This window comes from Balaenoptera physalus (assembly GCF_965194825.1).
Source record: "Balaenoptera physalus genome assembly, chromosome: 19".
In the NCBI taxonomy this organism is placed as follows: domain Eukaryota; kingdom Metazoa; phylum Chordata; class Mammalia; order Artiodactyla; family Balaenopteridae; genus Balaenoptera; species Balaenoptera physalus.
Genome location: NC_138900.1, coordinates 9800347 through 9827320, shown reverse-complemented (window position 1 = coordinate 9827320; position 26974 = coordinate 9800347). Strand labels below are relative to the sequence as shown.

Below are 26974 nucleotides of genomic sequence, written 5' to 3'. Positions count from 1 at the left end.
CCAGTTCCATGACCTGGCAATTGCTTCTTATTGTTTCTGCTGGATGAAGTTAGGTTTCTGTCTCTTGCTACCCAGAATCCTCATACCCCATCTCGTAGGCATCTATAGTGTCATCAGCCCACTTCTCTGAAAACTTTCCTTGCCCTATTTCAACCTCGTGGTTCAAGTGGAGGCTTCCGTGTTTTTACATGATTCCATCTTCCTGGCCACAATCATTGGTCCAGGGTTGGCCTTCACCCAAGTGGAACCAATCACAGCAGGCCAAACAACAGGCCACATTGATAGATCTGCAGATGGGCCAATCATAGCCCTTCCCTGGGATTTTTGGACTTGGGGCTCAAGCTGCTGGGTGCCATCCTTCCGTGGTGTGGAGAATGCTGGTCCCAGAGAAACATGCTGACTTGCAGAAGGTGAGAGAAGGTATGGAGTACCTTGGTTGCCCTCAAATCCTTGGTTTGATGGCCCTGAAGGCCAGAGGGGACAACTGCCCTTCCTTGTTTGGCAATGTCGATCAATTGAGTCCTCCTCTGGCCTAAGTTAGAGCAAGCTTGGTTTCTGTCAAGCTTAAAGACGAATAAAGACCTGATAATGGTGTCTCATCCCAAACGCTGTAAAATATGCACACACACACACCTCGTACACATACACTTATAGACACACTCAATCTATGGACACACCATATACACAGACCCTGACACTCCACCTCAGTGCACGTGTTTTTATTTCCGGATGATATAAAATAATAAACTTAAAAAACACCCCAAACCAAACACCCTAATGCCTCCCCCAAAGCAATGTGACCCCTTTTCCCACCCCAATAAATAGAGATTTCTGTCTGTCAGTCCACCCTCCCACCCCCGTAACCCCCTTTGCTATAGACATACTCTGGGTATATATTACTCTACTCGGCAATAGACATCTCCCGAAAATAGAATTCCAACCCTGCCACCTGACTCTACCTGAGCCTCACGTTCCTGGGAACCCCCCCCACCCGCGAGGTCAGACCACCCGCCACTGCAGCACGCTGGTGTCCTTGCCCCCTGTGGTCAGGGCCACACTGTCATCCCACAAGAAGGCCACATTTGTCACATGGCTGCTGTGTCCGCCGTATTTGTGGCTGAGAGCCTGTGATACGGAAAGAAGGAAGTGAAAGGAGGTCATCTGTCTTGTTCACTGCTGTATTCCCTGGGCCCAGGCATTTGGTAAGGGCCCAGGCATTTGGTAAGTGCTCAATAAATATTTCTTGAGTTAATAGGAAAAAGAACCAAAGATCTCACAATGCAGATGCTCAGAGCTTTAGCACTACAGACTTGGTAATTTATCGACTTTCAAGTTAAGAAAGGCCCCTGGGATCAAGCCACTGCCCTCCTTGTACAGATGGTGAAACTGGGATCCGGAAAGGGCTGCCTTAATCCTGCCTGCAGTGCTGCTTGGTACCTCCACCCTGCCAGCCCCCCACAGGGACTCACTCGAGGCTGACAGCAGGGGTAGCTAAACAGGTGGACTTTGCCAAAGTCATCAGCTGAAGCCAGCAACTTCCCATCATGGGAACGGGCCACGGCATTGATGTCAGTACCATCTGCTCCCTCAGACCAGATCCCTGCGGGCAAGATTGGGGGTGGCTGGTGGTAAGATGGCAGCTGGGGCCAGGGACCCCCAAGGCGAGTAGGCCCCAGCCCCAGCCTCCCGGCCTTTCTCTCACCTAGCCTGTCTCTAGCCGGGGATGAGAATTGGAATAATCTTTTGGAAATGCTTATCTGACCCTATCCCTCTATAGCTCAAAGCCCTCCCATGGGGAATTCCCTGGCGTTCAATGGTTAGGACTCCACGCTCTCACTGCCGAGGGCCTGGGCTCAATCCCTGGTCAGAGAACTAAGATCCCACAAAAAAAAAAAAAAAAAAAAAGCTCCCATGGCCCAGGCTTCTCACCATGACCCCCAAGCTCTGCCTTGTCCCCCACACTGCTCCAGCCTTGTCCTTACCAGTGCTTCCCTTGAACTCTGCAATGATTTAGCCATCCTGCCTTCTTGCATTTCTCCAAATACCAAGCTCTGTCACCTCCAGGCTTTTATACATGGCTATTATTCCCTTCGACTAGCCACTGCTTTCCCTCTTCACCACCCTAGAACCTAACTCCTCATCCTGCAGATCCAGTTTGGATGGCCTTTCCTCCAGGAAGCCCTCCCTGACTCCCTCCTAGGCTGGGGCCACATGTCCTCTCTGGACTTCCTTGTCCCAGCCCAGTCTACTCTGGGTGGTCTGGGGACAGGTCTCTCTCTTCCACTGGACTGTGAGACCCATGATGGCAGGGTCAGGGCTGTCGTGGTCACCACTGGGTCTCAGCACTGCCCAGCTGGGCACAGAGGTGCTCAGGGGGTATGTGTTGAGTGCATTAATGCCTAAATGAATGGGTGACTGGGACACAGGCTGTGTGAATCTCCCTGGGCCAGGTGACACCCCCAGTTGGTCTCATTTCATTACAGTTCCAAGGGACCTGAGTAGTCACCTCACCCTAACCTTTCCTCTTATAAAAATACTGCTGCTCACATGTCTAAAGGAATGAGTTTCCTACCTTAGAGGTAATAAGAGACTGTGAAAACCACCAGTCAGGGATGTTTCTTGGAACTCCTGTCCTCAGCAAGACTTTCCCCATTCCAGAACTTACCAAACGCGCCAAAACCCAGGACACAAGTAGCCGTGGCCCATTCCACGTTCCTCACAGCATCTGCAGTAGTGATCTGCTTACAGGTAGCTGGGTCCCCTGGGGCAGAAAATGGGAGGAGGTGTTCAGAGCAGAAAGAACTACTGGGAATTCCCTGGTGGTCCAGTGGTTAGGACTCCGCGGTTCCATTGCAGGGGGCACGGGTTCGATCCCTGGTCGGGGAACTAAGATCCGGCAAGCTGCGCGGCGTGGCCAAGAAAACCAGAAACCAAAAACCAAACGGAAAGAACTACTGACTTAATTCATCCATTTCACAGACAATGGGCACTGAGGTCCGACACAGGAGGCTAAGGTCCCAGGGCTTATTCTACCTCTCCAGACTGGCGCTAGATCCTGGGTGGTGACATCTCAAGACGAGAGCAGGGGTATCTGCTTAGAAACCTGTACCCCAGCCATCCAACCCGGAGGGGGAGGAACTGGTTAAAAGCTGGGTCCACCAGGGAGGAAACCAGAAGCCAGGAGACCAGCCAGTCAGATCAACCCCTGAATAAAACAGCCAGAGGAGAAGGGACTTGAAGCCCCTGCTTCCCCTTCCAGAACCCAGGGAAGGCTATGCAAATCGCACACGCAATACAGAGGCTGAAGGAGTAATGCCTTTGGGTTTCAGAGAACTCACAGTACAGAATCTCGTAGTCCCCAGAGTTGGTGACGAAGCAGCTGCTGTCCCGGGCCCAATCCAGGTGGGTGATAAAACTGGAATGGCCCTGCAGGGGAGGGAAGGGGTGGAGTTAGAGCTGGAGCGGGTAGGATCAGACCAGGATGGGTGGAAGGCAAAATACAAAGGTAGGGTGAAAACACAGGGGGTCTCGAGGAAAGATACACAAGCCTTTGGGGTGTGGGGGCGGGGCCACACTATCATGGGCGGGGCCAGACTGTGATGAGTGGGGCTAGACAAATAGGGCTTAGAACACAAGGGGGAGTTTAGAACAAGTGGGCAGAGCTAGACACAGAGGGGCGGGCTTCGAATGCAAGGGGCTGGGCTACACAGAGGGTGTGCTTAGAACGTGAGGGGCGGGGCTACACAAAGGGACGGGCTTGAAACACAGGAGAGGGTAAATGTGTGGGCGGGGCTAAAACTCCTTGATGTGATCAGGGCAGTCAGTTGAGTGTTGAAGCTGTGCTCCCTTGAGGTAGAAAACTGGTTAATTCTGCACCCCCTGGATGGGGTGGCGGCGCGGGCTGGGGGCCACTGCCCACTCACCGAGCACTTGCCCAGGCGGCTGACCTTGCGGCCGCCCTGGTCCACCGTGTACAGGTACACCAAGTTGTCGTGGGAGCCCACGGCCAGGTACGCCCCGTCTGGGGGAGGGGGAGGGGGCTATGAGGAGGCACCCAGGTTCTACCCCTCCTCTCTCAGATTCAGCCCCCCACTATCCCAGACTCCTCAGTAGTCCCAAGTTCCATCCCTGCCACAGGCCTGGCCCCGCCCTTAGGCTGTGCCACACAGACTCCACCCCTTCCCCCTGCCAGTAACTCTGAGCTTCAGTTCCCAGGCCTGGCCTCTCCAAGGTCCCCTCCCCGGCCCCATCCCCTTACCTGGAGAGAAGCTGACCACTGAGATCTGTTCATTCCCATCTGTATGGATGGCCACCAGGTCATGGGTCTCTGTGTCCAGCAGCAGCCATCTTTAAGGAGAAGGCATGGTGGGAGAGGAGGGGTGAGCTGATCTGGTAGAGAAGGGTGGCAATCTGTGGGGCCTGAGGGAAGGACCCCAGAAAAGATTAGGGAGAGAGGCTGACTCCAGAGGAATGTTGGGAGATCAAGTCCTGGTAAACAGCTGGTACCTAATTATCATTCTCTGTAAGCTTTGGGGCAGTAGGGAAGGCGGGGGGAGGTGATCAAGGGATAGATCCTGGGGGAAGCAGAGAAGCCCTCCCCAAATGCCCATCAGCTTTACCTGCCAGTCACCGTGCCAATGGCCAGGACAGAGCCACTGGGGTGGAAGCCAGCAGAGTGGGCAGGGTCCTGAGGAGGGAGAGAAGAGGAAGGGCTGGGAGCTGGGGTCCCCCTTCCATCTGGCCCACACTTCCCCAGCCTCAGAGCCAACTCTCAGCCTGGCATGAGGGCTCTCACCTCCCTCTGCTGCCCTCCAGTAACCTGCTGCTGCAGATGCTCTGGAAACCACTCTCCTTTCCTTTAACATGTCAGCTCGAACAGAAAATATTCCTCCTTTCACTGTTGACTCTGGATCCTTTTTCAGTCCTGTTTTAACCTCCCACAGCTTTATAAACCCAAGATGATTTCCTTAGGGACTTTTCTACTAGTGAGATTGTTCGGACAAAGGCTATCCATATTTTCAAGACTTTTGATATATCATGCCAATTTGCTTTCCATTATAAAATTATATTGACTTATCACTAGGCTTGTCTGAGTGCCTGTTTCCCCATATCTTTATCTAACTCCTAGCACAAACTTTTTAAATTTCGGGGGCATTTGGTTGATTTGCAGGCAACAGAGCACCACGGAATCAGACGTGGTTTGAAACTGTGGCCCTGACACTTCCTCGTTATGTGACATCAAATAACTTTCCCCATCGTGGCCTTGGTTGCCCCAAACGGAGAACATCAATACACACTCCCCAGGACTGTTATAAGCAAGGTGTAAAGTCCTTAGAATGGTAAGCTGGTGAGTAAGATGGCCTACAGGAAGCACTGAATAAAGGTCATCTATGATTGTAATTACGAAGGGCAAGTGATTTTACCTTTCTGGGCCTGTTTCCTGATTTTACCTTCCTGTTTCTGGGCGATCCATCATCTCTACTGCCTTGTGGAGGTTGCGGTGGGGGGCGAGTTAAAAAGACAATGAGGGTAAAGTGCTAAGCCAGTGTCAGGCATGGTGGGCAGACTGCCCGAATCAGAATAACCCGAGGGAGCTTGTTCTTGTTATAAATTGCAGATTTCTGGGACTAAACTCAGAACTCCTGAATCAGACTTCCCATGGTTGGGGCTCAGGATTCTGTGTTTCTAACAACTCAGGTGGTTATTATGCCCTGGCTAGAGAACTGCTATGCTGAGCACAGGGACTAGCATATAGTAGGTGCTCAATTAGGCAGCCAGAGTGAGGATTATTATACATGGCCCTAATAATTTCCAGGGCACACCATCTCTGACTCCTAGAAGTTCAAAGGCCATCAAGTGTTCCAGGATCATAGGTAACCCTGGATTCCTGGAGCAAAACCTCAAAGGGTGGTGTGGGGAATATGATGACTGACCTTCTACTGTCCCATACCACACAGGCAGGAGAGCTTAAAAATTACACTGCCCAGAATCCCTTGTAGCTAGGGTCGGCTGTGATTTGGGCCTGACAATCAGTTGCACTATTGTGGGCTCTGGAAGGTACAAGGTGGAGGCCCCGCTCTGCCACTTCCACTGATCAGTTGGGTTGTGAAAGCAATGGCATTTGCTATGCTGGTGAGCAGTCACTAGCCTTGAAAGGCAAGGGCACAGAGTATCTGTTTTTGGCCACTGTAAATGTAGCCAGCATTGGGTCACTCTAGAGCAAGACAGTCCAACTGAACCTTCTGTGATAATGGAGATGTTCTCTATCTGCACTTTCCAATATGGTAGCCACTAGCCACATGTTTGGAATGTAGCTAGTGCAAAGGAGAAACTGAATTTTTAATTCTACTTACATGTAAAGTTAATTTAAGTTTGAATAGCCACATGTATTGGACAGCATAACTCTAGAGCCAACATTTGAGCGACCACAGCATCCTGGTTCCTGGATTGCAGTTACGATGACAGCATTTTCTTGAACTCAGTGGTTCCTGACTCCCCACCTTCCTGACTGTGGCAGAGGCAGCAGCTCCTCTGGCAGGTCAGTTCTGTGGTGTTGTTCTGGGCTTCCTTTCAGTCGAGAACCCACTCCTCTAGCCCTTCCAAGTGAGTTTGTAAGCACCCAGTTCCCTGCATTAAATCCCCTTCTGCTTAAAGACACCAAGTGTGGCTTCCATTTGATGCACTGAACCCTGACACATTGAGACAAGTCGTTCTGTTAGAATGGTGTGTCAAGTCCCCCATCCTCTTACCTCAATGATCCTACTCCACAGGGGCTGGTGGGACTCCACACTCCACAGATGCACCAACTTATCCTGACCACATGTCACAAATTGTCCCCGGCTGGGGTGTGTGGCCAGGCCCCACAGCTCTTCCACGTGGCCCTGGCGGAAAGGAGAGATGATAGCATGGAACTGCCAATCCAGGCCTTTCCTCTGCATCCCCCACCTCCCCAAAGTCTGATGCCAGAAAGAAGTGCTGGACTAGCCCCAGCAACACACTCTCCCCACAGGTGACCCAGGGAAGACCCTTTCCCCAGTGTATCTGAGGGAGGCTGTGATTGGGCAGACCCCTGCCCCAGTGTGGGGCTCGAGGCAAATGTTGCCCCTCCCCCCAGGTCTCTGCTTTCCAGTGTGCACAATGGGAGGCAAGAGACATGATGAGTAGGAGCTTGACCTTGGGAGTCAGATGGTGCCCAGCAGGCTGTAGGAACCCATGGAGGGTACTCAGCCTGGTGAGTCTGACTGCAGCTCTCTCTTATTGACTGTGGCAGTCACCTGGGCAGATGACTTCTCCTTGGAGCCTCAGTTTCATCTTCTGTAAAATGGGGCCAATCACTGTATGTGTCTCATGGCATTGTTCTGCTCACTCAAATTATGGATGGAAAGTGTGAATAGACGGAAAGTGTATGAGGCTGGTACAAAGTGCTCACCAAATGGAAGTGGCTGACTATTATCAGTAGTAATAATATACACTATTAATATATAATTAAAGTAATTAACAATGATAATCAACAGAATTATAATTATTGATATTAGTATAATGATTAATGTAAATAAATAATATAAATCTAGTAATATATTAATAATATAATTAATACTAAATAATATTGATACTATTATTAGAGGTCTTTAAGGTCCATTCTGGTCTTGGGACCCCTAGGAAATCCCTCTAGCCCTTGTTTTTCCTCATCTTCTTCCATGGAAACAAGAGCCAGAGGGGGAATCTAAATGCAGCTGCTGTACAGATCTCAGCTACCATGTAAGAGGTAAAATGCATGTCAGGAAGGAAGGAAGGGGCAGGGGGGCACTGAACAAGGAGTAATTTTGGCCAAGACTCTTTGAGCACTTACTCTGTGCCAGGCACCATTCTAAATGCTGTGCATGAACTGACTCATTGTATCCTTACAAAACCCCATGAGTCAGTTCTATTATTCTCCTGGTTCACAGAGGCACAGAGAGGTTATTCACTTGCCTCATATCACACAGTGAGTGAGTGACAGGGCTGTGCTTCGATCCCAGGTTTTTTGGGTTTTTTTTGGCCGCACCATGTGGCTTGCAGGATCTTCCCTGACTACCAGGGATCGAACCCAGGCCTCCGGCAGTGGAAGTGCAAAGTCCTAACCACTGGACGGCCAGGGAATTCCCCCAGTAGGCTGGGTTTTTTACTTGGATGTGTGGTAGGGTTCTGGCCCACGAGGATGAAGGAATGGGCATCTGAGAAGACTCCAGAGGGTCTTCCTAGATCCTTGTAGCCAGAGACCTGGGAGGTGTGTGGCTCAAGGCCTGTGTGAAAACCTGCCAGGGCATTTACAGAAATGGACACCACCCTGACCAGCAGGGGGCAGCACAGCTGGAGCAGGGTCCTGGAACCCCTCTGCTGTGCTACCAGTTAACCCATTGCTGGACCGTGGGGTGTTCTGGGGTGGAGTTATGTGTCAGGAGCAGTTAAAGGGAAGGTAAGTGGTGTTTACCAGGCCAGAGGATAAGGGATGGGGCAGGGAGGTGAGGTGAAATGGGAGTGGGAAGAGAGGAGGAATGAATGGTGCAGAGGAGAGAAGAGAGGCGGGTGGGGAGGGAGCAGGGCAGGTGCAGAAGAGAAGCTCACCTGGATGAGCAGCGAGAAGCCAGTATGGACAGAGCCCTGCAGGATGGAGTTGCGGGTGGTCCCCACGTACAGCGTGTCGCCCCGGCCCTCCGCCACGGTGCGCACGGGGCCGAAGTCCTCGGGGACCTGGGTAGGCAAAGGGGGGTGGGGGGCAGGCAGATGAGTGTAGGATACACGCAGAGGTGGGGTTGGGGGGTGGGGGAGACAGGCTGGGAGAGCAGGGTCTAGTATTAGTGGGGCGGGAGGAGGTCTCCTCACCTTCATATGAGCCTCTCCCCCTCACCTCCGCCTCCTGCAACTTGCTGTAGTCGGGACCCCAGAGGATCACCCGCCGATCGCGGCCCCCTCCTGACACCAGCGTCCCGTCCCGCAGGGCGCAGAGCCCAAACACGCCGCCATCGTGGGCACCCAGCACGGCCTGTGTGATACGGTTCCCACCTGCAGGGTGGCCAGGGGCAGAGGTCAGCATGGGGAAGCTCCCCCATACTGACCCCAGAAAACACCTCAAACTCTCAATCCTACATCCAGCCATTCACTCACCTTTTCTTCTACCCAGCCTTCCACCCACCCATCTACTCAACCACCCATCTATTCAAATACCCTATCATCCATCTAATAAACCATCTGAAGTAACATCTACCCATCCACCCTTTGATCCTAACACTAACCCTAACCCACTTACCCACCCATTCATCCACTCACCTATCTACTGGTCTGTCCATCCATCTATCTACTCACCCATCCAATCACCCATCTCCCGATCCATCCAGCCATCAACACTTCAATAGACTGCCGTCTATCCATCCATCAATCCGCCTCTCATCCATTCATTCACCCTCTCTTTCATCTGACTACCCACTCACCAGTCAATGCATCCTTCTATCCAAACATCCACCCATTTTGCATCTATTTTTCCTATCCATCTACCCATTCACCCATCTATCCACTCATCTGTCAACCTAACCATCTGTTCATTCATCCATTCAGTCAACAATTATTAAACTAGCATTTACTCTGGGCCCAGCCTCATGCTGGGTGATGCTGGGTATTGATGAAGGCAACCTCAGATCTTACCCTCACAGGGATCACAGTCAAGTTTCAGAGACAGACCTACTACCAGTCAGTGACGACCCAACATGGTTGGGGCTGGGATGGGGAAACCCAGGAGACTGTGGGATCCCAGAGTGGGCATCTAGCCTGGTGGGTCAGGGAGGGCTTCCTGGAGGAGGGGACAGCTGAGCAAGGATCTGAAGGTTGAGTAGGAGTTGGCTAGGACAACAGAGGGTAGAAAAGTGTTCCAGGCAGAAGGAACAACATGTGCAAAAGGCAGAGAGAACATGGACTATTTAGGAAACTAAAGAAATCTGGTGTGACCAAGTATAACATGCCAGGGACAAGAGAAAGCAGGGCCAGACCATGCATGGCCTCATTGAGGAATCGGACCTTGCAGACCTCAGTGAGGAATCCGGACCTTGTTCTGAGGGATCTGAACTGGGTAGTAATGGAAGGGTTCAGCAGGGGAAGGATAGGGTCAGATTTACATTTGGTTCTAAGAACAAACTGAATTGGAGGGGACAAGACTGAAGGCCCGGGAACCAGGGAAGAGGCTGGGGCAGGGACTAAGTGGAGAGAAAGAAAAAGCAACTCTCTTCAATTCCATCCTTCGAGGCTCAGAAGTGGTGCCACGTGTACATACGTCCTTTTGTCCATCTATCTTTCTAACCACCCACCCACCCAACATCCTGTAGCCCTGAGGGCTGGACCCAGTGGTGGGAGATATAGGAACCAATCAGACCAAGTCTCTACCCTCAGAGAGCTTACAGTCTGCTGGGAAAGACACACCGCCAATTATTCAGAGCTTATTCTCAGCTGTCTAATCTCAAGAAAAGCTCAAAACAACCATATGAGGGAGAGAGTATTATACCCATTTTACAGATGTTGCAACTGAGTCTCAGAAGGGAGATGACTCTCCCAAGGCCACATAGAGAGCACACAGCACTGCTGAGACCTGAACCCAAAGCCTGCCCAACTCCCAAACCCACTCCTCTCCCACTACCCCAAGATGAGTGGTTACCTCAGCCAATGGATTAACATGTTATGAAGAATTGATTGTTCCAGGAAGTGGTTTGATGACTGAATAAACTCATTCATTCATTCATTCGTAACTTTACAGTAATCCACCGCCTGGGAAAAGACCTAGTTATTTATTAACACAGTCATCCGTTCTGGGGACAACCATTCATATATTTAATTGTTCACTCACCTAATCACCCACCCATTAAGAAGGACAGCATATTCATCTACTCATTCTTCTATTCACAGGGTAGGACAAACGCTTCATTCATTCATTGACTTATACATTCATTCATTCATTGCTCTGGAACAAACCACCTCTCCATCCATTCCTCCATCCACACTGGGTTAACCCATTCATTTATAGTTCAAACTTGATCGCTGCCGTGGGATTTGCAGAGGACAAGGGGAGGGAATAAGTGAAGATTTCATGCAGGTGGGGATACTGGAGCTGAGCCTTGATGGAGGTGTTAGAATTGGACAAGTAATGATTTGTATTGTTGTATCGTACATTCCACATCAGCAGGCTCCGAGAAAGGGACGCACAGCCAAAGGGAGTCAGGGAGGACTCGGTTGGGGAACCAAACAGGTGGGGCTGACACTGACCTTTGCCCCAGACATAGAGGTTCCCCCCAGAGTCCCCGGTGACCACATCGCCACCCTCCAAAAAGGTCACACACAGCACGTACTTCGGTTTCTCGTGTTTCTAAGGTGGGGGAGAAGGGGAAGGTGTCAGAGGGTCGCTGAAGCCGGGAGGCCTCCCAGAGCTCACCCGTCACCCAGGACAGTGGTCCAGGATGCCCTCCATGCTCTGGGGAGTGGCCCTGTGTGGACCATCCTCATCTCCAATCCACCTCCATGGAGTGTCACATCGCCTACAGACCACTTTCTGACCACACTGTCTCCCTTTCCCACCCCGGACCCCCTTCCTCCCTCCTCTCTCTCCTCCCTGACTTCTGTCCCAGTCTCTGTCCTTGGTTCCCCTGCTGTCTTCTGCTTGGATCCCTCTCTCTCTGCCCCTACCCCTCTCCTCTCCTTCCCTCCCGCCCCCTCTTCTGTCTGTCTCTAGGTCCCTCACCCTGCCCCGCCCCACCCTCTTCTCATCTCAATATCTCCATCTTCATCTCCATCTGAGCCTGGTGTTCTCAGGGCCTCCCCTTTTGGGGTAGAAGCCCCAACTCTCACCAAAGGCAAAGGAGCCCTGTCAGAGGTGTGCCTGCATCTTGTCTCCCAGGCCCTGTGCTTCCTGCTGTTTCTCCCTCTGTCTCTCTCGGCCAGTCAGCCTCTGACCTCTGTTCGTCCAGAATATTGACAACCGCAGCAACCCATTTATTGAGCACCCACTATCTGCTAGGAGTCACTATACTCTTCATCCCACTGAATCCTCACAACTTCAAAGAGTTAAGGAGGACCACCCCACTGGTACGGATAAGGGAACGGAGGCCCCAGCAGGCAATATCTCAGCATCCCTACAACCTCCAGCCCCTGGGGTATCTTCTTGTCTGCCTGGGTGTCCCTGCCAGCCTCCTTCAGGGCCAGCCTGCCCCAGTACCCCTGGCACTCACCTCAAAGAGGCCCTGCCGCTTGCTCAGGCCGCCCCCTTCTAGGTTCCAGAAGTAGATGTGGGATTTCCCGCAGGTGATGAGCACGGTGGGGTCTGTGGGGTGGAAGGTGGCCACCAGCACGGCCTCATTGGAGCACTTTAGGGGGTGGGGGAGATTCTGAATGAGGACCTCAAAGCCATCAGGACCACCATACCCAACCCAGGAAGGACTGCCCTCTACAGCCGTGTGGGTTGTGCGCTTGCACACCCAACTTGCCTGTACCTCTCCTTTACGGGCAAACTAAAGTACAGGAAGCAGGGCCAGCCAGTGAAGCATTATTGTTTTCTTCATCAACATAATGGCAGGCACGAGGAGAGCCCTTACTTTGCACCAACCTCTGTGCCAAGCACTTAACATCCATCAACTCATTTAACCCCACAGCATCCTGTAAGGTAAGGCTCATTAGCACCTCCCATTACAGATGATGAAGTGAGGCTCAGAGAGGGGAATTCACTTGCCTAAGGACACACAGCCAGGTTGTGTCCAGAATCAACTCACTGAGAGCCCAGCCTCTCAACTACTTCTCTTTCCCCAAACCATGGGCCCCAATCCTAGGTCTCTTGCCCCCAGCCCAGAATGAGCACGTGACCTTGGGCAAGTAGCTCTCCCCTCTACCATGCCTCAGGTTCCTCATCTGTAAAGCAGGTTATCGCCCGGAGATGTAAGTCAAGGTCTGTCTTGGACATCGCAGGACAGCAGAACCAGCAGCCACCTTGTACCGATCCTCCTGTTGGGCCTGGTTTGCCCACCCCATATGCCAACATCAAAGCCAAATTTTCCCTACAAGGAAGATGCTACCATTATCCCCATCTTATAGATGAGGCAACTGAAGCTCCGAGAGGGCAAGCCACTTGCCCGAAGTCACACAGCCAGCAAATGGCAAAGCCAGGACTTCAACATGAGTCTGATTCCAGACTTGTGAACACTGAGATCTGGCCAATCCCACAGGGAGACCCCAAGGAGAGGGGATAAGAAGGGTTACCTCACCTTGATATCTACCACCTTGGTCTCCTTGGCCCAGTCCCACACAGAAAGCATGTGATCGTTGGACTCATCTACCGCACAGAGGAGGTTGCCCCCATTCTAGGAAGAGGAGAGAGGATGGGGGAGGGGCAGATCCACCCCCTCCCTCCAACACCTTGCCCACTGGGGCATTAGCTACTCAGGCCTGTTTCAAAGGCCCTGACCCAAGTCATGTGAAACACATGAAAATATACTCCCCATCCAGGGCCACACACATTTTAAAGGCTGTTTATAATTTTCCTTTTGAAATGACTCGTCCCTAAGAACTTCCTCTAATTTCCCCTCAGCTACAATTTCTCTGCAAGTAGCCCGCAGTCAGGAATTCTTACTGAGAGCCTCTAATCTGCATTTTCCTATGGAATGACTTTTAGGGCTGTGAAGTTGAACAGTTAATAAAGTCGGGACGATGTTGCTTTTTTTATACCTGTAGTTAAGCGCAGGTTAGTTTTGATTTTGCAAAGTTTTCCTTTCCCCCACACTTTGGCAACAAAATAGCTTTATTTCCCCAAAGTTCTCAAGTGCCTCCTCAGGTCTCAGAAAACCTGTGAGGTTCTTAAACTGTCTATGGGATGACAGGTTGTTTTTTATTCCCTGATCCATTGTAGCCAATACTCTGGTAAAATACAGTAAAAATGTAAAATATGATTAAAAAAAAAAAAAGCCCACCAATCATACACTTGGATGTTGTGTGAATGTCAAATTGCTGTACAAATTCCTAAAGGCTAACTCTCAATTTCTGTGCTTATCTCCTCCATACCTGCCAACATCCATTTAGGATGGTACTAGGAGCAGGGCTGCCCTAGACACAGGGCTTAAAATGCCTAAGGGATAAGGACCCTTCCAGAATGAAAGGTGATGTGAAAAAATAATGCAGAAAGCGTTAACTGATCTACAAAGGATCACTGAGGAGTTTCTCTGCGGAGCAATCAAGACATATGGTCCCCTCATAAGGGCTAACAGAGCAGGCCTATGAGGCCACAAATGTGGGCACACAGCCTGGAGGGCCGGGGGCGTGGCCAGCACCTGTGACTCCATGATGAAGGCGTGGCCTCCAGCCCCAAGGGGCACCCGGGGCAGGCGAGGGATGGCACAGGACTTACAGATTTGGAAAAGCCCACACAGCACACAGCTCTGTCAAACACCCCCAGGCCCAGCACGTGTAAGGTGGAGAGGGAAACAGAGTCCCAGACGCGCACGTGGGGCGGCAGTGGCTGCAGGAAAGAGAGAGGCCGGTTACCTGGGGGGCCCAGCTTCCTGACCCTCCCACGACTCCATCCCAGTCTCCAGGTCCTGCCCCCTCCACCCTGTTACCTTCCCCTCCTTAGTGGTGCCTGCCACCTGTCCAGTGGCGACGGTGACCATATCAGGGTGGACAGCCAGGCTGAGGAGAGAGAGGGCAGATGGACAGAGCTCAGTGGGGGCGGGGCTCGCAACAGGCCGGGACCCCTCCCACAGCAGGCCACAGTCGCGATGCCTGATTATTCATTCCACAGTTTGGCTGAATGAGTTACTTAGTCAATAAACACTGATTCAGCTCTTCAGTAGCAATAAGGGGATACTCTCTGGGTACCCTGGCTCAGAATCAAGACTCAGGCCTGCGGTCTCTAACTCAAGTGCCCAGAGGGCTCAAGCCTGTACCACACATGGCCAGGAGAACACACCCATTTAAAAGGGCTGTCAAAAATAAATAAAATAAAATAAAAGGGACTTCCTTGGCGGTCCAGTGGTTAAGACTCCAGGCTTCCACTGCAGGGGGCACGGGTTCGATCCCTGGTCGGGGAACTAAGATCCCACATGCTGGGCGGTGAGGCCAAATATAAAAAAATAAAAAATAAAGGGGCTGTCACCACGGGGCTCCAACACACTGTGGGATTGTCTGGGGTGCCCACTTGAAGTTTTCAAAGGAAGTGAAAAATTCAGGCATCTGAGTGAATTCACCGACATTTGAAGTATTGATAATCAATCCACATTTTTTTCCCCCTGAATTCAGCCTGCAGGCCAAGGAAGGCCTGGCCCCGCCCACCTCCCCTAAGAGTGTCCCGAGCAGGAAATATCTGGCGTCCTCCTCCCAGGCCTCACCACTTGATGTCATCATTGTGTCCCAGGTAGTGCCGCTGCCTCTGCTCCTCCACGTTGTATAGCACAGCCACAGAGGCCACGAAGTACACTATCTCCCCTGTGGGCAGCAGGTAAAGGTTGGCCCGGCAGTCTCGGCCGCGGTAGCCATAGCTGGAGGTGCCCAGGGGCCGGTTAAAGAGCCTGTTTTGCATTGCATCTGCTGACTGACTCCCAGATGAAGGTCATCAGAGCTAGGTTTTCCTGTTTCCACTCTTACCCCTGTGGGAGGTTGAATGATGGTATTCCCCCAAAAATATGTCCACCAAAATATTAACCCCTGGAAAGTGTGAATGTGACCTTCCTTGGAAAAGGAGTCTTTGCAGATGTAATTAAGGATCTCAAGACGAGATCATCCTGGATTATCTGGATGGGCCCTAACTCCAGCGACAAGTGTCCTTATAAAGGACAGAGAAGAAAAGACACAGACACAGGGTGGGAGAAGGCGGTGTGAAGACAGAGATAGGAGTAAAGCAACTATAAGCCAAAGAATCCCAAGGGTTGCCAGTAGCCACCAAAAGCTAGGAGACAGACAGGGGACAAATTCTCCCCCCAGAGCCTCTGGAGGGACCACGGTCCTGCTGACACCTTGACTGGGGATTTCTGGCCTCCAGAAACTGTGAGATTTTCTGTTGTTTCAAGCCACCAAGTTTGTGGTAATTTGTTTTAACAGCACAGGAAACTAATATAACCTTCTGTCTACCCTCCTCCCCACAGAGGGATCCTGTTAAAATCTGTTAACACTAAGTCAATTCACATCCATCCTCTGCTCAGAACCTTCCCATCTCAGAGCAAAAGTCAAAACCTTGGGGGCTTCCCTGATGGTCCAGTGGTTACGAATCCGCCATCTAATGCAGGGGACGCGGGTTCGATGCCTGGTCGGGGAACTAAGATCCCACATGCCACGGGGCAACTAAGCCCCCACATTGCAACTACTGAGCCCACGCGCCACAACTAGAGAGAAGCCCGCATGTTGCAACAAAGGCCCGTCGCACCCAAATAAATAAATAAATATTTTTTAAAAAATCCTTATGAAAGCCCAGGCAAGAGGCTTGGCCTGATCTGGACCCTGATTCCTCACTCCCCTCACACCTTTTCAGCTCTAGTCACCTCAGGGCCTTTGCTTTTCCCGCCACCTGAATACTCCTCCTCCTCATCTCTCCATGGCTCCCGCACCTCCTTCAGGTCTCTACTCAACTGTCAGCTCCTTGGAGAGGCCTTCCCAAGCCTCTCCCAAATAGTTCCCAGTTATTTAAAACTGCAAACTGGAATTCCCTGGCAGTCCAGTGGTTAGGACTCAGCGCTTTCACTTCCGGGGCCTGGGCTCAATACTTGGTTGGGGAACTAAGATCCCACAAGTCGTGCCACGGCCAAACACAAAAAAACTGCAAACTCACACACCCTCAACTGCCCCCATCCCCCTTCCCTCTTCATATTCCTGCAGTACATTCATCGGCATCCCACATGTTATCTGTTTAATTTATTTCGTGTCTCCCGAACTACAGTGTCTGCTCCAGGAGGGCAGGGACCTCTGTCCATTTTGTTTACTGATGTACCCCTTGTGCCCAGATCAGGGCCTGGTACACAGCAGACATATGAGTTCAACATTTGTTGAAGGAATGTGACCCTCCTCTGTTCAGAACTTTCTGTGGCTCCCCAGTTCCCCTAAGAGAAAGCCCAAGCTCCTCCACTGGCCTGGTTTGCCCCTCCCTGGCCTTAGCAGGGCTTCTGCCCTCCTCTGTCCTCCGACCTTGGAATTTCTCAAAACACCAAGATCACTACTGTCACCCAGGTCTTGGCACTAACCTTTCCCTTTGCCTAGTACACGCTACCTGCCACCCTTCTCAGCTGCCCTGTCCTCAGATCAAGCCTCAGGCTCACTTCCTCCGCTAGACTCATCCCACTTATCTGATCAATTTGTTAACGTCACCGATTCCTTAATGAGACTATCGGTTCCACAGTGGCCAAGACTGGGCCGTTTTGTTCTCTTCTACAACTCCTCCTCTGAGAAGCCTTCCCTGATGCCCAGGCTGGGTCAGCTGCCCTCTCTTGGTTCTCCCATCCCAGCCTGAGTTGTCATTGTCACGGATTCTGTCCCCACACTGGACTGTGATTTGGGGACTGTTGGAACCCAGCCCTTAGCCCCAGAATGTTCAGGAAACATTTGAATGAATGTCGATATGTGTATCCCAACCCCACAGAAACTGCTTCACCCTGCAGCCATTTTGGGCTGGGGAATGAGGCCCATACTGACTGTTGCTGTCTCAACTGCTTTTCTTTTTTTTTTTTAAACTATGACTTTATTTGGGTTTATTTATTTATTTATTTATTTATGGCTGTGCTGGGTCTTCGTTTCTGTGTGAGGGCTTTCTCTAGTTGCGGCAAGTGGGGGCCACTCTTCATCGCGGTGCGCGGGCCTCTCACTGTTGTGGCCTCTCTTGTTGTGGAGCACAGGCTCCAGACGCGCAGGCTCAGTAAATTGTGGCTCACGGGCCTAGTTGCTCCGCGGCATGTGGGATCTTCCCAGACCAGGGCTCGAACCCGTGTCCCCTGCATTGGCAGGCAGATTCTCAACCACTGCGCCACCAGGGAAGCCCTCAACTGCTTTTCTTTTGATGCTCACTTATCAAGCCCAGCTTGACATGACAGCATGGTATTCTTTGATTCCTGCGAATATTTCCAGCTGCCTTAAAGAGGCTCTGGGCTCCCACATTCCTCCCTCCTCCAGAGCAGAAACCAAGGCCAAGGGAGGAGGTCAGGGACTGCGTCCCTAGGATGCTGATCCCAAGCCCCAGTCTGCATTTTGGAAAAAGCCTGGGGCTCAGAATCAGAGTTCTTGCCTCAGATCTGCTCTGACTCCCTAGAACAGGGCTTGATATCCCCTCTCTTTTTTTTTTTCTTTTTAATTTAATTTAATTTATTTTTTTATACAGCAGGTTCTTATTAGTTATCTATTTTATACATATTAGTCTATATATGTCAATCCCAGTCTCTCAATTCATCCCACCCCCCCCTTTTCCCCCCTTGGTGTCCATATGTTTGTTCTCTATGTCTGTGTCTCTATTTCTGCCCTGCAAACCAGTTCATCTGTATCATTTTTCAAGGTTCCACATATATACGTTAATATATTTGTTTTTCTCTTTCTGCTTGGTCCCCTCTCTTGACCTCAGTTTCCTCATCTGGAAAGAAAGGGTAATAGTTCCCAACCTGCAGGCCTCAGAGAGCTCTCGGAGGCCACTTGTTGTAAAAATATATTCTCAATCCTACAAAAGAGAAGGATCATATTATTCAACGTATTTATACTTGAAAGAGCTTTGAACAGTGCCTGGCATATAATAAGTGCTCAGTAATGATTAGTTATTATTTTAATCAATCTCTGTTTATGGGGCCCATATGATGAGCACATTGTTTCAAAGCCTTATGAATCTGAGATCATGACACCCATTTTTCAGAGGAGGCAACTGAGGCACAGAATGGCAAGATGACTTGTCCAGGGTCACGTAGCCAGCCAGAGGCTGGGCTGGGGTTTCAACCCATTTCTGCCAGCCTCCAAAGACAGGGTTCTTAACCATTATCAACTTCTTCCATTTCTCAAATACACCCAGCTCACTCTGGCCGCAGAGCCCTTAGACCTGCCGTGCCCTCTGTTCTTCCTAGGCTGGCCCCTGCATGCTCGATTCTCAGCTCAAATGCCCTCTCCTCAGAGAAACCCAGTTACTCCTCTCACTTGAGCTTAGTTTACTGTATTCCCAGCATTTATTACTTAACTGAAATTATCTTATTTATTGAATCACTGTCTTCGGTCTCCCCCACTTTAGAAGGTGAGCTCAGGGAACACAGCCCACATGTAGAAGAGGATCTGACAGATGGAGGGCACTCAGCAAACATTTGCTCCTTGAATGAATCATAAAAGGTCATGTCAGCTAACCTGCCTTCCTCTGCTCCCTCCAGACTCCAGGTTCTTCCTGACCCCTAAAGCCACAGAGGCCTGGAAAGTCCCACCTTCAGTACAAAGACCCTCCCTCCAGCTGAAGTCCCACACCAGAAAGGCTCTGGTCCCTTCCAGGCTGGGGGCGGGGGTGGGGGGCGGCGGGTGGGTTGGGAGGAGTGGGAGGAAGAGATTAAAGCAAAAGGATACACCCAGTCCAGCTTGAGACGGCGGGAAGGCAGCTCGGAGCGTGTATCCAGGCTGTAGCTGGGTGCCAGCTCGTCAGGGATCAGCATGGGCACGGGGCGGCCCCTCAGGAACATTTTCACGGAGCCCTCCTCTGCCAGAACACCCCCAGAGGTCAGGTGCTGACACCAGCCCCCAACCCTATTTCCTTTCCCCTTCCGACTTCACTTTTTTACTTTTTTAATTAAAAGAGGTGGGGAAAATGAGGTCAAAGAGGCAAAGGCCCAGCCAGTAGCCAGGCTTCCTGACCTCCAGCTCTGGCTTCTCACCCCAGGAAGCCCCTCCCATTCTCCCTACTTACCCATGCTGAAGATAACTTCTTTGGTTTTGCTGTCAGGAAAGGAAAAAAAAAAAAAAGAAAAGAAAGAAAGCCCTAATTAGCAGGCAAGTCAGAAATTGGGAGAAACCACTTCCCCACCCCAGCGCTCCCCGGAGGTCTTTGATGAAAAATGGGGGCCGAGTAAGGAGCGGAGCGCTGCCTCTCTGCAGGCCGTGTGCTTTGCTCGGTTGACCTTGCAGAGCCTAAGACACAGGCCCAGAGAGGCAGTGATCGCCAAAGATCGAACAGCACGAAGTGGCAGGGACGCGATCCTGGAAGAGGAGCGTCACAAGGTACCCCTCCCACCTAATCAGCACGGTTCTCCCAACGCTCCCCACCCCCAGTCCCACAGAGCCCCAAACTTCAAGCAGAAAGGGAAGAGGTGAGGGTTTAAGGGAAGGGGCGTGTCTCCAACTCCCTTTGCTGACGGAAGGAGGTGATGCCCGTGGGTCTGGGTCCCCGGAGAAGGGGGAAACCTGGGATCCAGATCCCGGTAGCGCGAGGAGGAGGGGGGTGTGCGAGAGGGTCTCACCCAACTCCAAAGCTACTCATGGCGGCGGCTGGCGGAGCTTCGGGGCCGGGGGTGGAGCCGGGACCGGCTCCGCCGCTTCCGGCCCTGGGAGGCGCCCACGCCGCCGCGCCCTGCCCCGCCCTCCACTGCTAACCCCGTAGCCGGAGGGTCACACTGGGTCTCAGGTCCCTGGCTGTGGGGTCGTGATACCAGGCTCTTTTTTGGGGGGAGGGAGAGTGTTTTTTGAGAACATGGACTCGGGGACGTGTCTGCCTGAGTTCAAACCCCAGCTCTGCCAGTTCCTAGCAGTGTGGACAAGTTGCCAAACCTCTCGCCTCGGTTTCTTCACTTTTAAATTGGGGATAATAAAAATACATACCTCCCAGGTGATTGCGAAGCTTAAATTAGTTAATTCATGTAACATGCCTTGCGTGGTGCCTGTCACATAGCTTATGTACGTGTTTGCCATTATTTCAATGAGGTTGAAATGTGTGGGTTTTGACTCTGGTCCTGCCTTAGTCCGGCCCCGCCAAGCCCTGACCACGCCCACTGCATCAGGACTCCACACTCAGGTTTTTACACCGCCCAGAAATTCAGTGTGGCCCGGGCTCTGGGAACTTGACCACGCCCAACATTCTGATCATACACACCTCTCCTTCCGATCCTGCCCCTGAACTGACAGCTCCCCATGGAACCGCCTACCCTCCTCAGGTCCGGTCAAACTTCAGACCATGACCACTTTCACCTAGAGTCCCTTCAAGCCTACTGATATCTGCCCACGCCCACCTATGACCACGCCCAACCTTCAAACCACGCCCATTTCCACCTGGCAGCGCCCCAGGCTCCCCTCCGCCCAGCTTCTTGCATCGGACACTACGGCACCTGGTCTTAGTCCATTACCCCCACCCCAGGTTCTGATTCTGCCCTGGCTAACCCTCTGGCCACACCCTCAAATTCCAATCACTTCCCTCCCTCTGATTACCCCATTTCCTGCAGAAACTCCTCTGAGGGTCCTGCCCAGGCTGCATCTCTGAGACTCAATGGGGACTCTCCCATTTACCTTAATAGCCACGCCCACAAACCTGCCTCCTCCCTAACTTCTACTCCGGCTCATCCGAGAGACTCTAATCATCCACGTCTCCTATGTTCTAGTCCAGCCCCTTAATGCTTTGAACACGCCCCTCCATGTTGGCTCCGCGTTTCCATGCCTTCCAGTTCAACCACGCTATCACAAGATTGGTCTCTCCGAGCCTCCGGCACTGTTTCCGCATTCTGAACTAGATGACCGCGCTTTAGGTTATCACCTCGTGACCTGGGGCATCACCCTAAATTCCCCATGCTTTTCCAAGCCTAACTGGGGTCCTGGCCCCACCCGTTGTGGCACGACCCCGCTTCGGACACCTACCCTTCCTTTTTGGCGCTACAATTGCTGCTAGAGGATGTGGTGCGGCTGCGGGGGTCCTCGCGGCGCACTGAGGCGAGGCGCTCTGGTGACAAGTAGCGGCGGGCACTGCGAAAAGAGAGCACATAGGTAGGGGCAGAGCTCGCGAGGCCAGCAGGCGAGTGCCGGAGGCGGGCAAGAACTTCCCCGGACCTTCCACTGCTGGTGTTCGGACACATGAGTCCATCCGTTTCCATATAAACAGCCTCCGCGGTCTCGGAGGAAACTGGGGATCCTGGCTTCCGTGCCTTACCTGCGCCCGGAGGTCGCCTCCTTTTTGGGGGAGGATGGGGACGTGGCATAGCCGCCCACGCGCCGCGGGGGTCCCGAGCCATTGAGGGGCGTCCTGGTGGGAAGGCCTTTCAAGAGCTGACACACTAGAGGAATGGGGTTAGAGGACAGAAGGGGGTGAGTGTGAGGTCCTGGCCCCAGTCCCTCCCATCTCACCCCTCCAGTTTAGCGAAGATACCCGAGGCTGTGGTGCCTAGGCGCGGAGGCGCCCGGCCCTTGGGGGTGCCCCGCGCTCGCAGAGCAGCGCCTTGCTCCTCGCATGCCCGCAGGCGACGCAGCGCGTCAGCCAGCGCGGCCTTTAGGACCGCCAGCTCGTCTTCCTGCAGCTGCAGCCGCTGCTCCAGCGCCGACACGCGGTCGTCCACCTCCATCCCGCTCGTGCCCGACAAATTGTCATCTGGAAGGCAAGGGAGCGCTGGCTGCGGGGGGCCCACCCAGGAGCTACAACGCCCGAGGTGAGATGTCCCTCCAGCCTTCCCTGGCCTAAGCCTGGGGCCAGCCACGCCCCCTTCCTCCCCAGTAACCTGGGGCTGGGACGCTTGGATGTGGGCCAAGAAAAGGGGAAGAAAATCCCCACAGCTCTCAGCCCTTGTCCGCACACTCCTCTTTGTTGCAGCGCCCTGGAGGCGTGACCTTAGGGAAGTCCCTTCCTCTCTAACCTTCTAACAGTCTATGAATCAAGAGCCTCTCGACTCTGGTTTTAAGATTCTATGACTAAGATGGTAAATACATATGAGTCATATCAACATTTTAAGGATGACACCAACTTCCTTAGTGACACCAACATTGTAGAACTGATTCCCGATATTCTCTGACGAATATCAAGATTTTATCGCGTGTACTAACATTCCCTCTCTGTTTCTAAGACTTTCCAAGCCAAAAAGGTCGTGCCGGGTCCCTCGCCTTCGCATTCTCTCCTCACCAAGGGGTTCGACACCCGAGCCTGCTGCAAGGACAGAGTTTCTGCGGCCCCTGACGGCAGATATGGGAGTTGCAGGCAGCGCATCCGAGACCCGAGACCCACGGAAGGGAGATACCCGCGGGGATCTGACACCCAAGCTCTCTTCCCCGACCCGAGCTTCTCCCCTCTATTCCCCTCCTTTATTTGGCTTATGTACCCCATGCCCCTGATTCGGTTCTCCCTCTCCCCTCTAGGCCATGGGTGCAACCAAATAACTCCTCCATCTCCCGCGGGCGCCGCCCCCCCACCCCGCCCATTTTTCCCGAAGTGGGAGGGGCAGAGGACCAAGGTGGTCCCCCCTCCCCCCTCCCTCCCAGACCACTCATACCCAGACTCACTGCTGGCAACAACCAAGAAAGCCCTGGCTCCCAGTCGGGTAGAAGTAAGGGTGGTATCATTAACAGGAACCGGGCGTGGAAGTAGCACCTGCCATCCCCTGTCGGAGGCCGCCCCGCCCGTCCGCTGGGCTCCGCAGTGCAGCCGTCTATCCCTTCCCTCCCTCCCCCGCCACCCCCGCAGCCCAATCGCCTGCCTGGCCTTGCCCGCCCTGCCCCCCACCCAGCGCCTCTCTGGTCGGGTGCCTGGACCTGCATTGGAAGGTGGGGGCCTCCCGAGGTCTGAGGGAGAGAGCTGTCAGGACTTGGAACTCATAAGAGGAGGAATCTCAGGGTCCCGTTGGCAAAGCGTTTTGCAAAAGAGGAAACTAAGGACGGAGGTTGGGGAGTGTGCAGAGATCACCAAAGGTCAAACAGCCAATAGGTGAGGTGCAGGAGGACCTGCTCACCTCCTTGTGCCAAGATCCCTCTTACCTACCATTAATAATACTACCCCCCCCCCAAATGAGATCTGCTATAGGGAGCTTACACGTGGCAGGCACTCTTCATGCAAAACGCTTAGCACCTCACCTGGCTCTGGTTATGTGCTCAGTAAATCCAGAATATAATTAACTGTTATTATGGTACCCAGTGCTCCCAGCAACTCTAGCAGCTGTAGTATTATACCCATTTTAGGAGGCAAGAAGGTGGAAGGGGACTGAGACCTAGAGAGATGAAGTTGCTTGTGCACGGACACACAGCCTTTCAGCAGCAGAACAGGTACTTGACCCCTGGCTTAGGCACCCTGTCAGCCTGCCTCTTAGAAGGACAGAGGAGACAAAATAAGCATTCTGGAGCTCTGCCAACTCCAGTGGTCCCTGACACTGGGGTGTGTGCCCAGGGGAGTGAGCCTCCAAATGGAAGATAGTTCCTTCTCAGGGCCGCTGAGTGAAATGGGGGAGCTTTCACCTTGGCCCTCAACCCCCATCCAAAGAGCCAGCTGCATTCTGAGGCCTTGGCCTGCCCACCCCCGACCCACCATGACTCAAGTCCTCTGCTCCCTCCTGACCATTCCCCCACCTTCAGCACTTTTGCCCGGAAATCAGCCCCCACTTCCCACTTCTCCCATCCCTCCCTCCTCCCCTCTGCCTCCAGCTTCCCTCATCTGGGCCTGCCACCCACAGTGACCCTTCTTGTATCGAACCCATTTGTCTAGGGAGAAGGGATGAGTCCTAATGGGTGGGAGGGGCGGGGCCTGAGGATTTGGTGGGTATAGTCGAAGCAAAGTCCTCTGGTCATCCTACCCAGTCCCACATCCAGCCCACAAGCCAACACCAAATCCCACTCTCCCCCTAATCTGTCCCTCTGCTAGGGAGAAGGGGGAGGGTCCCAGAGGATTGAGAGGGGATAGGGAAGGCAGAGTTCCAGACCTCCAGGCCTCCCCCCCTTCTGCCCCAAGCTCCTGAGGTTCTGCTCCTTTCTCTCAGTTCAGCCACCTCTGAAAAAGGGGAGGGTTGAAGAGGGTGGAGGATTGGGATCAGGGCTTTGGGGATCAGGGAGCTTGCTCTGGGGTCAGGGTCCTGCTAGGGGAGAAAGGGGAATCTTCAGCAAGGGGCGAGGATGGGGACTTGGAGGGAGGAGGTTGGGGCAGGAGGAGATAGGTCCAGCCCTGGGCGGGGCCAGGGTCGGAACTGAGGAGGGGTCTCACCGTTGCAGTATTGAAGCAGGGAGGACGTGTCGTAGAGGCCGCAGAAGGCCGGGCCGCGCTCCGCCATCGCCCCGCCACAGCCACCGCCAGCCCCCCCGGCCCCAGCTCGGGCCTGGGCTCCCCCCACAGGCCCTGCCTCCCGTTGCCATAGCAACGCCCTTCGTTCCAGCATCCCCGGCTCGGCCCGCCCGGCATCAGGCGGCCGACGCCGGGCCTGGCACCGGGGTCATTCCCCCAGGATGCCCAGAAAGGGGGGGTGTCGGGACACCCCCTGCCAGGCCCCCCAACACAATCTTCGGGCCGGGATTGGCTGACCTGAGATCCCCCTCGGTACTGTCTGGTCCCGCCCACAACAGGCGCGTATTCTCTCTAGACACCCTCGCCTGTTCAGGACCAATGAGAGCCTGTCTCGCAGGCCCCCTCCGCCAATAGGGATGCAGAAGGTTTGGAAGGGGCAGGGCCTTCTCTGCTTTTCAGCCCGAAGCATAGCCCCGGGCTCTTAGAGGAAGATAGGGTGGAAGAAGACACCACACACCCCGCAAACCTCCCTAATCTTTTACTGGATTTTCGAGAAGCCACCTTGCAAGACTAGAGCCTGACCCCAGAGTCTCAAATCCGCCCAGATATCCACTAGCTCCGCCCTGGAACTCTTATTCTAGCTCATTTCTTAGAACTCTTGTTTATTCTATCTACGCCCGCCCCCAGGGCTCTTAGCTCCACCCCCAGAATCCTGAGGGGGGAGTTAAAGTTCTATTCCCGCCCCCAGAGCTTTTGGCACCGCCCCCTAAGCATCTCAGGGCGATGGTTCTTGGCCCAGAGCCCTTGACTCAGCCTCCTGATAGGATTGGCTCCGCCCCTTAAGTTTATACCCCTACCCCCAAGTCTGTTAGTCCCTCCCTAACCTTTCCTTCCACTTTCCTATTGGCCGCCCCAGGCCCTTAGCTCCTCCCCTACAGCGTTCATCTCCTACAACCTTATTATCCAGTCCAGGTTTTGACAAAGGCCCAGCTGTGATGCCTGGATGGCTGGCGGTGTCAGTCGGAGCCGCCTCCGAAGTTGGGGGGAGAGGGGAGGGTAGAAAAGCTGACAATGGACTTAAACAATACTGGACCACCTTCTCCAAGTCTCCATTGAGGGTCAGCACCTAGAAATGACCCAGAACATGCTTTATAGCGGTGGGAAGTGAGCCCAAAGCAGAAGAGATTTGCCTCTGGACACAAGCAGGCCTTGGAAGCCCAGGGCTTTGGAACCAAATTGGTCTGGGTTTGAATCCTGACTGCACCAGTTTCTGATTGTGACCTTGAGCCTCAGTTTCCACATCTGGAAAGTGGGGAGTCATATCGTGCCTACTTCTTTCATTCATTTGAAAATTTTGGGACTTCCCTGGTGGCGCAGTGTTTGAGAATCCGCCTGCCAATGCAGGGTCACGTGTTCGATCCCTGGTCCGGGAAGATCCCACATGCCATGGAGCAAATAAGCCAGCGCGCCACAACTACTGAGCCTGTGCTCTAGAGACTGCGAGCCACAACTACTGAGCCTGCATGCCACAACTACTGAAGCCCACGCACCTAGAGCCTCGCAACAAAAGAAGCCACCGCCACGAGAAGCCCTCGCACCGCAACGAAGAGTAGCCCCCACTCTCTGCAGCTAGAGAAAGCCCGCGCGCAGCAACGAAGACCCAACGCAGACAAAAATAAATATAAATAAATAAATAAATAAAAATGTTTACTGAGTGCCTATTATGTGCCAAGCTCTGTTCTAAGTACTGGAGTTTCAGTGATAAGCAAGTCAGCCCCAGAGTTTGCCCTCGTGGACTGTGCAGTTTGTGGAGGAAGT

At 52.9% G+C, this 26974-nt stretch overlaps 1 protein-coding gene and 1 long non-coding RNA gene across 2 annotated transcripts; one reads left to right on the top strand and one right to left on the bottom strand.

The window, feature by feature from the left end:
* Positions 1-703: 703 nt before the first annotated feature.
* EML2 (EMAP like 2) lies at positions 704-26974 on the bottom strand. The gene is given in 23 exon segments (XM_082437825.1): positions 704-1125; positions 1470-1600; positions 2666-2761; positions 3339-3426; positions 3924-4021; positions 4259-4347; positions 4620-4687; positions 6750-6881; positions 8605-8730; positions 8888-9042; positions 11284-11383; positions 12243-12377; positions 13269-13364; positions 14405-14515; positions 14616-14685; positions 15384-15533; positions 19558-19687; positions 19895-19923; positions 21829-21933; positions 22118-22241; positions 22334-22552; positions 25139-25253; positions 25255-26974. Coding segments are annotated over 23 exon segments (2526 nt in total). The 5' UTR covers positions 25288-26974; the 3' UTR covers positions 704-999.
* On the top strand, positions 21819-25142 carry LOC309648784. Its single transcript, XR_014256787.1, has 3 exons — positions 21819-21954; positions 22482-22610; positions 23022-25142. It is a non-coding gene; the product is annotated as an uncharacterized lncRNA (long non-coding RNA).